Here is a 10,131-nt window from a genome sequence, read left to right on the forward strand (position 1 = left end):
TAAAATGCATCTACTTGGTCCCTTTTATGGGTAAAAATAATAAGACCCAAAGACATTATTCTGTGCTAATATTCATGAATATACATTTTAAAATTAATTGGTTTCAAGTAAAAAAGGTCATATTTGTTTTCAGACCTTAGTGTATAAAGCACTAAAATGAAGACTCCATAGCTCTCTAAACACCAGCTGAATACTTCCTGGTGGGGTATAAGAGAAGAATTTAAGGCAATCCAGTAGCTAAGATATTTCCAATTAAAGCTTTATCTTTCAGAGCATGCTCTATTTCCTTCTCTTCAATCTTCAAAGACACCTGGAAGTAACAGAAAAGGATTTTTCATGGTGGAGAACTTACAAAAGTAAAATTGTTATTATACAAACGTCTACCATATTAAACTTTTCTCACAAGAGGCAAGCAAGTTAAACACTGCTTTTTTCAATGACCTGAAAAAAACTCATTCATATCACACTCCCATCCTCATATCTCAAACTCTAACAAAAAACAAATAAAATAATAATAATAAAATAAACATAAATAATAAGCATAAATAAATAAACCTAACAAAAACCAAAACACACACACACACAAAATCGTCCAATTGTGGTCATTTTTCAATCTTTACTTTAGCAAAGGATGAACACTCCAAACAGAACAATTAAAAGTGTTGTCACAAAGAAGCAGTTAGTTGTACCTTTGTGAAGCGGGTTTCCTTGTTTTTCTTTAATCCTAAAATGCCCCTGGCCTCCAAGAGACCTGAAAGTGACAAACATTCTGACTGGTCCACAGCTGCCACCTGCTGTTTGCGACAGACTTTACTGTAGGCTTCGTGTAACTGGGAGGAAACAAGGGAGAACAAATGTTAAGAGTCACATTGCTTGTAACCTTATAGTCTTTTTTTTTTTTTTTTTTTTTTTTTAAAAGATGACCGGTAAGGGGATCTTAACCCTCAACTTGGTGTTGTCAGCACCACGCTCAGCCAGTGAGCGAACCGGCCATCCGTATATGGGATCCGAACCCGGGGCCTTGGTGTTATCAGCACCGCACTCTCCCGAGTGAGCCACGGGCCGGCCCAACCTTATAGTCTTTTTAAAAATATGAGTCTGGGTTTGCACAAAAGTTATCTGAATACTCCATTTCTTCCTCCATTCAGTAAAATCCTTGAGTAGTCATTCCACAGATATTCTCCAAAACCTATACTGTAAATGTAGAAAAGGGGGCTTTATATACTTCATAGGGAGATGCAGAAATGAAGGGGTGGATGGAGAGAAGATTAATGGTAAACTCTCAACCACAGCCCAAGGGAAATAAAGTCAGCTACCTTTTATATAGTACCAGTATTTATTATTACTGTTAAAATACATTTTTAATTCATATCAGCTGGAGCATAATAGGCCTTTTGGAAAACATCTGCTCTGCAAAGCAGATTCTCATCTCTACCTCAGCATCATCTTTCCCAACTTACCTTCCCCAGAGTGACCTCTTTGATTTTCAACTGCCTGGTCAAGAGCAGCAAAGAGCAGACTAAGATCTTCTGCTGAAGAGGGAAAGAATCTTGTGCTCCTTCGTGGCTCAAAGTCATCCTGCTACCATCAATTTCTGAAATGACTCGGGATATGTGACTAAGACCAACCCTCTTGTGAACCAGAGACTCAGAGGGTGATTTACCTATAAAGTAAATAAGTCAAGCTTAATTAGCTTAATTAGATTTTTAAAATATTGTCTGTATGTGTGTGTCAAGACAGATGATACTAAGTTTCAGCTAACGGAAATTCAAGTGCAGTCATGTGGCAGCCAAGTAGAGGTTCCAACTCTTTAACTGTAAGCCAAAGGACAATGCTATCCTCAGAAAGATGCCAAAATAACATGGGATGATTGGAAAGTAGGGTTATTCTTTCTCTGGGCAGAACAGTGAGCTATTTTGTCCAGTGGAATGTAATTTAATGTCAGAGAGACAAAATCCACCTCATGAAAGTATAAGGATCAGAGAACTTCTGTGTTCTGCCTTGGAAGTTCCTAATATCTCAGAGGTAAAGGACAGAACCTTAAAGCAAAGATGGTGACTGTTCCTGGTAACTGAGGAAAAAAAAGTAGTTTAAAAATTATCTAATATATTGAATCAAATGAGTGGCTAGATGTGGACAGTAAAGTCAATCCCACATCAGTCCTTCAGATGGCCTCCCCAAATGACCTTTGAGGTTTGGTCCACTTGCCCAAACTGATCTGCAGTACAGCAACACTTGAGAAAATGTCATTGGATATCCTAGCAGACAGCACCATCTCAAAAGCTGGAGGTTGAGCAACTGCCAACAAGCTGCACAGGACCATGGCCTCATTAGAGATGCATGTATTGCAACACAAAGGAGAGATTTGCTCTGTAACAACCTTTGCCCGAAGTTACTTCCTGAGACAATTTGCAGTTGACCCACAACAATTGTAGTGGATTGAGTTGTCCCCCCTAAACTCACTGAAGCTTGAATTGTGTCCCCCAAGTTACATGTTTTAGAAATTTGGCCCCCACTGTGACTGTTGAGAGGGTGGGAAGGAAATCCTGTTACAGTAATTGAAAGGTGGAGCCTTGAAGAGGTGACTGGATTGTAGGATCATGTAGTGATGAATGGATTAAAAATGGTGGTCAGGGACATGGTTCTGAGGACTTTAAAAGAGGAGAGTCCATCTTTCTCTCTCTCTTCTGTCTGCTTCCACCATCTTGCAATGTGAGACCCCTGGGTCACTGTCACCACCACCAGATTGACTTTGGACTTCTCAGCCTCAGAAACTGTAAGGAATAAATTTTGTTTTCTTCTTTCTTTCTTTTTTTAAAAAGATGACCAGTAAGGGGATCTTAACCCTTGACTTGGTGTTGTCAGCACCACACTCTCCCAAGTGAGCTAACCAGACATCCCTATATAGGGATCCGAACCCATGGCCTTGGTGTTATCAGCGCCACACTCTCCCAAGTGAGCCACAGGCTGGCCCATAAATTTTGTTTTCTTTATAAATCACCCAGTTTCAAGTATTTTGTTATAAGCAACAGAAATGGACTAATATGGGCCGGCCTGTGGCTCACTCGGGAGAGTGCGGTGCTGATAACACCAAGGCCCCGGGTTCGGATCCCATATACGGATGGCCGGTTCGCTCACTGGCTGAGCGTGGTGCTCACAACACCAAGTCAAGGGTTAAGATCCCCTTACCGGTCATCTTTTAAAAAAAAAAAAAAAAAAAAAAAAAAAAAAAAAGAAATGGACTAATACAACAATGTACTTCTATTTCATTACCACAATCGGATGCTGCAGAGGACTAATGGAGAAACTAGAGATCACAGATCAAGTAATAGAATCTGAAAGTTGAAAGAAATTTAGAGGTCTATTCTTACTCCTTATCCAATGGCTAATTCCCCTCTAAAACAGTCCCAACACATGGTCATCTTTTGCTCGAATATCTTCAATGTTGAAGAACCCACTATGTTTCAAGGAAGCCCAGTTAGTTCTATTTATTAGAAAGTTTCCTGTTTTATTTAGTTGAAGTCAGTCTCTCCACAGCTTTCTGAAGCCATTAAAAAAGCCAATCCCACACATATTGGAAGTAAAAAAAATAAGAATTAGGTTAGTCTAATAATTTATGCCAGGAATTTAAAAACTTTTTTACTTATGTGGGTGCCAGTGGTGCTCACGGGGGTCTCTGGGAAGCCTAAATGTTACTGGTAAGGGAAAAGGAATAAAATGATAGAAAAAAAGAAGTCTTTCATGTGGAACTATAGTGCTAGAAACAATTTTAATAACTCCCAACCAGTGCAGGAGTAAAGGAAGAAACAATTAAATCAGACTGTTCTGTTTTTAAAGATTAGCACTGGATATTACACACTGAAAAGATATGTAGTTCATGGCCATTTTTCATCTGCCACAGCTAAGAGAACAAAGCTAAGGGTAAGGAAAATTAGTTTTGTCATTTGTGATAGTCTGCAGTTTACTGTAGCAATATAATCTTTGTATCTCCGTCCTCCTAGACTTGTTTAAAGGCTTGAGATAGCTCAAGTTGTGAGATATCCTCATAATTCTTTGAGGATTCACTTGATTCTCCCTTATTTCTCAGGCTTTGCTTTCACCTATACCAAGACCGAAAGTACACTTAAAATAAGCACCCAGAAAGAAGCTGATCTGACCTTACTGTCTACAGTTTTCATTCCTAGAGCTTGGAAAAACTTACTCTATCCCAGCCATTTACGTAATACCCTAGGAACTTATTTCCAGTAATGCATGGACTTATGGTACTGGCAGGCAATACTGAAATAAAGTAGATAGAATTGTCAAAAAACACAGACACACACACACAAAAATGGTTGAGTGTGGATTTAACTATGTTCCTTTCATCTTTCTATCTCTTTCCTTGGAAAAGTTAAGCTTCCAATTATAAAGGAGGACAAAGAGGAGATAAACTACTTACAGTCAGACAGTGGTTTGAGGATAGTCTGGCTTTTGACATCCGACTCTACAATTTCAATAGCTCTCCTATAAAAAAAAGTTTTCTGAAATTAATTTAGTCTGAGCCAAACCAAACACCACACCAAACCACCAAGCTCAAAAGCAGGCACATTAACTAAAAACAACATGTTTTATAATTTTAAAGCTCCCAAACAAAACTGGGTTATGCCTCAGTTAAAGGGGACTTAATTGCCTTGAAATAATTCATAGACCAGGGATTTGAGAAACTTCGACACTAAATGGTTTCCTCTTATAGATGCCAAGTAGGTCATCATACACTGAGCCAATGATAACATTTTGGATAAGAAAATGTCACATGCAGGAAAGAGGATATACAGTGGGGGTGACTGACTACAGAGAGCCAGCACCATTCATACACACCAAACCCAAAAGGGGAGTCTTCACACATAGGATATGTGTAGGGTAAACCATGCCAGGCTACATGACTGTTGCTCATAGCTTCAGTCTTTACCAAAGTAGTTTGCTGACTAGGGGAAACTTTCAAACTCAGGATCATGCAGTCTAGCAATAGGAAAAGCTTACTCTCCCACTGCTCTCTCCAAAGTACTTTGCCCACAGGAAACCATAAGCCAGACCTGGCTCTTCTGCATGGCAGTAGGGGGAGCTTGGACCATCGGGCCAGCACAGCAAGTATCATTTTAATAGACCCAGTGCTCCTACTGGGAAGGAAGAAATTTTGTCAGTCAGCACAGAGGCTCTCCCCAGCAGGAGGGCCGGGGGATGGGAAAGGAGAAGGAGGTCTGGAGTACAACTGTGGGGGACCACCAACTGGAGGAAAGAAGGGGTGCTCACAAAAGGAAAGGAAGGGAAAAAAGTCTAAAGGCAAAGACGGTTCAGGTCCATAAATAAACCTGCTTGAGACCAGCTAATGGAAAAGTAAACTGGAGTCTTTTTTAATACAAATGTAATTAACCAATCTATAATCACCACAGGGAGTGCCAGCAACATCTCATTTGTTTTTCCCTCTGTAGGTAATGGACTGATAATGTTTCAGAGATTAACACGGTGGAAATGCACAGCTCCCCACTGAGAAACAAGTCCTCCTTTCCCAGCTTAAAAAGTAGCAGAACAGAGCCTCTTAAGCCACATTCACTTGAGTTACATGAGACAATTAACAGCATTTCTTTTTTTTAATAAAAGCAGCCAACAGTGCCATAACTCACCTGCAAATATCTAGCGCTTTTCGAACATCTCCTGAAACAGCAGAGACTTTGCGAGCACAGAACTGAATGGCAGCATTGTCCAGAACCTGATCTCTAGGTACCTTTGGGCAAAACATAGAAGATGACAGGTTAAACTGTAAGATTCTCCCTCTGTAATTTAGGTCCCAGGCATAAATATTTTCACATTCAAATCTAAACTTTATTGGCCACACTTTAGGGTCTAAGAGATGCCTTTTCTGCTCATAAATAAATGGAGATGTTTGAGAGTTTTCACACATTTAAGCATTTTATAGGAATGTGTAGAGGTTCATAAATGGAAAACAGCAATTGGAACTTAAATTAGCAAAAAAAAAAAAAAAAAAAAATTAGTCACTTTCAAAAAAGAAAGTTTTTTTAAAAGGCCATTAAGGAAGCATTTGAGTGATTCCTCTAACTTCTACTTTTATCTCAACACTGAGGCATCCAATAAATGGAGCCATGTGAGGAAATTCACATAGAAATGTTCTCACTATGGTCCATAGGAACTCCCTGCTCCATTAGTAAAGCAATCAAAGCAAATATTTTACAACTATTGTTAGGTTTCCCTAACAGCGATTCAAGGAACACATAATTTGGCACAATGGTTGGCACTCACTTGGTTAAGTCGATCTTGCAAGATGGTGGCTATCTGATTTCTGGTATAAGGTGAGAAGTTCAACAGCCGTGGCTTACATTTTTCTCTGGCTTGAAGCCTAGGCAGAATTCTGTCTATGAGATCCAGGGTATTAGCTACACCTGAGGAGGAGATAAATAACACAAATCACCATTGGTCAAATTATCCTAAAAGGAAATCGAAACCCTCTGAAAGCTAAATAAAATTTCCAGTTATAATCCAGCATTCCAACTGTTGCTTCCTCCCTTCCCCCCTCCCCACCCCAGTAGGTAAGGTGTTTTCTATTAGGTAAGATATACATAGTCATTATAGAACATTCTTTTCCTTTCTTTGGTGGCTGGTCAATACAGGGATCTGAACCCTTGGCTTGACCTTGGTGTTATAACAACACCATGCTCTAACCAACTGAGCTAACCAGCCAGCCTAGTTTTCTGTTTGCTCGGTTTTTTTAGAATGTTTTTTTCTCTTTTTTTGGTCTTGGTGGCTGGTCAGTACAGGTATCCAAACCTATGACCTTGGTGTTACCATGCTCTCCCAAATGAACTAACCAGCCAGCCCAGAATGTTCTTTTTAAGTCAGGCTTAGAATTGTTCACAGATAAACAGGACCAGACACCCCAAAAATCTATTGTGTCTGAAATGCAGTATTATGACATTTCTATTCAAACTTAATAAAACTGATTTGCCTTAGATTAAAGTTACTATTATTTTATAGTAATTTTCTTATTTTGACAAGGCAGAAAGCTGATTTAAGATAAAATAAATGATAAATAAGCTGAATAGATTTTTTTTTTTTTTAAAAAGAACACTTTAGAACTACCATGTAACATTAACAATTGAGCACTGGGGCTGGCCAGTTAGCTCCGTTGGTTAGAGTGTGATGTTGTAACACCAAGGTCCAGGGTTCGATCCCTGTACCAGCCAGCCACAAAACAAAACAAAACAAAACAACAATTGAGCACTAACCAATTAGCACCAATCGAGAATTGTTTAGCCATGGCCACTCAAACAGTGTGTACAATACATCCTGCTCTTTGCTGTCCAGCTGATCCATCTCATCCAACACCAACACACTACATATAAAGAGAAACAATTAGTATCCATATTCACCTTCTTAATCTTCCCATCTATTTGATCTGAAGTTAGGTCACATTTCTAAAGCTGAGACTATTTTAAAGATCATAATATACCCTATTTCTAGTCATCGTTACAGGGATATCCCCATCACCAACGAGTAACATCTATGTGTTTTCAAGCAATTAGCTTAAAAACATTTTTCCCAATTTAAAATTAGAAGGTATAATTTTCTTTTCTTCTTTCCCTTTAAGCTTATATAACTGCCTCTCCTAGAGCAAATATAAGGAATGTTCTTTTTGTGGGCATTAGACGTTGCAGATTTTCACAGAGCAACATGCAGCAGAGCAATACTTACATCATGGGGCCCTTCTCTGCAGTCATATGTTTTTCCAATTTCCTCATCATGTCCTTCCCAGCTAGCCTGGAAACTTCTTCCTGAAAAATCTCCTGAGCAATAGCTGGGAATACAGCCTGGGCACTCCTCAAGGACATGCAATTCAGCATGATAGTTTTAAAGCCTTTCAGTTCCTTCTAGAAAAAAATACAAATATGGGAGTTATTTTGGCCCCAGATAAAGCTTTGATGGAACCTGAAATGTCTTTGAAAAGCTAACAGTATATAAGACAGGAAGCTCTACATTCATTTGGAAAGATTAAGACAATGAAACTAGAAATATCTTATTTTAAGGAAACCTTCAATCTCCCAAAGTTCTACTCTTTAACCCTTAATAACATGTCATTTTAGCAAGAGCATCATAATTCAGACTCTCAGTGTACCTTGAGGTCTTGCAGAATTCGGCTTAAGCAGGCAGTTTTTCCGGTTCCAGGAGCACCAGAAAGGTAAAGACTTCCAGCTTTATTCCCACAGATGTGTTCCCTCAGGAAATTCCTGATGACATCCATCTCCTTTTCCCTGGCAGGTAGCCGATCTGGAACAGCTGTATTCAGGACCAGCTTTGCTTGCCTGTAGCAAGTGCCTAAGCCAGATATAAAAGGACAATTATACACAACAGAAGGTGACTGAGAAGACCCACTGGGTTTTGTGTGGAGTCATCAGCCTTGTTTATGGTGGCTGCACTAACAGCTGCCACGTAAGAACAAACCTTCTTGCTTGAAGAGTCTTATATATGTAGATTCTTTCTCCAGTGGACATCTCTGCTCAGAACTTGCTGTGGTCTCTTGACCTTTTTGAACTGAGGAAAGTACTTTCTTTTGGTGAACTCTAGCTTGTTCTCTTTTGCTAGGAGACTTAATTGTCAGCTGATTGTCAAACACCAATCTGCGTCCCTTAGGTGTATGTGAGCGAGGGGGACCATTCTCTTTCTTGCCTTGCTTTGGTGGAGAACAGGGAGGTAAATGGGGAGTGTTGCATAGGTTGTCATCACCTGAAACATATTAAAATCAAAACATGATCATTCAAAGCAGTGGATAGTAAAAGGACTTGCAAAGACCTCTGCTTCCCCCAGAAATAGATGAATTTCTACCGTATTCATAACCATCAAAATAAAATGCCTTCTTACCTAGAAAAATAGAATGGCCACCAGATGGCACCACTGAATCTTACTAGCGTTTGATAGAAACCAAATTGGTTTTAGTGGGATGAAATTCTATGATTGTTCTAAAACAGGATTTCTCAAACTTGGCACCATTGACATCTTGGACCAAATAATTCTTTGTTGTGGGAGGCTTTCCTGTGCATTGTAGGATGTTTAGCAGCATCCCTGGCCTCTACCCACTATGCCAGTAGCACCCCCTCAGCTGTGACAACCAAAAGTATATCCAGATACAACCAAATCACTCCCAATTAAAAACAAATGCTATAAGACAAACATTACCCACCATTGCTCTAAAACCAAGAAAAGGTCTGAAAATACCAAGGATGTCATCTATTTGTTTCTCTTCACAAATATTGGGGCAAGTTTCATAATACTATATAACTCCAGGGTCATTTAAAACACTGACAGAACTAAATTCAGTATTAAGGAATTAAAGATTAGACCTATTAAGTAGTTCAGAAAGTGATCTCAGTAAGTGGCTTAACTCTGGAGTTCAGTAAGCACTTAGCAAACATTCTGAAAATAACTATAATAAATAGTCTTAACCGAACTTGGAACACTCCTTCAAAGGACAGGCTTTTTTAAAAATTTTTATTTTATTTTGTCAATATACAATGTGGTTGATTATTGTGGCCCATTACCAAAACCTCCCTCTCTCCAGGACAGGCATTTTATTATTGAGAAAAAAGAAAGGTCGAGAGCTACTAGTCAAAAAGTTGTATTACATAATGGATATCTTACCCAGACGTTTTCTGGGGCTGAGAGGCAGGATTTTTACACAAGGAGAGCACGGTATAGCCTGGACGGTCGCTGGTTCTAGTTTATTGTTACTAGAGTTTTTAGTTTTGTCCAATGTCTGGGACAGCTTCTTTTTTGGAAAACGAATGGTAGCCTGTGCCTGGGATCGAGTTTGAGGCATGATGGCAACACAGCTGGATACAATAAAGAACAGACAGCCACTCAATATGTAAAAGTCAAAGGAAGATAACATGGAATTTATTTATACTGAGGATCAACACTCATTTCACAAGTAAATTACGTTATAACAACATTTTAGCATGCAGTTCTGTGTCACGTCCAAATCTATGCAAATAATAGCTCACATTTGTTGTCCACCTACTATGTGAAGGTTTTCTTATAAGTATTTCACATATTAACTCATTTAAGTTTTACAGCTACCATGGAGGT

At 39.1% G+C, this 10,131-nt stretch overlaps 1 protein-coding gene across 1 annotated transcript; it reads right to left on the reverse strand.

Annotated features, from left to right (window-relative positions):
* Window positions 1-220: 220 nt before the first annotated feature.
* Window positions 221-9,868, reverse strand: CDC6 (cell division cycle 6). Its single transcript, XM_063111919.1, has 11 exons — window positions 9,685-9,868; window positions 8,491-8,772; window positions 8,165-8,364; window positions 7,744-7,919; window positions 7,278-7,384; window positions 6,295-6,434; window positions 5,661-5,761; window positions 4,439-4,503; window positions 1,461-1,663; window positions 690-830; window positions 221-310 (listed from the first exon to the last, which is right to left on the reverse strand). The coding sequence occupies exons 1-11, from the start codon at window positions 9,860-9,862 to the stop codon at window positions 221-223; spliced, it is 1,683 nt and encodes a 560-aa protein (XP_062967989.1). The 5' UTR covers window positions 9,863-9,868.
* Window positions 9,869-10,131: the final 263 nt, after the last annotated feature.

This window comes from Cynocephalus volans, chromosome 10, assembly GCF_027409185.1.
Source record: "Cynocephalus volans isolate mCynVol1 chromosome 10, mCynVol1.pri, whole genome shotgun sequence".
NCBI classification, from domain to species: Eukaryota; Metazoa; Chordata; class Mammalia; order Dermoptera; family Cynocephalidae; genus Cynocephalus; species Cynocephalus volans.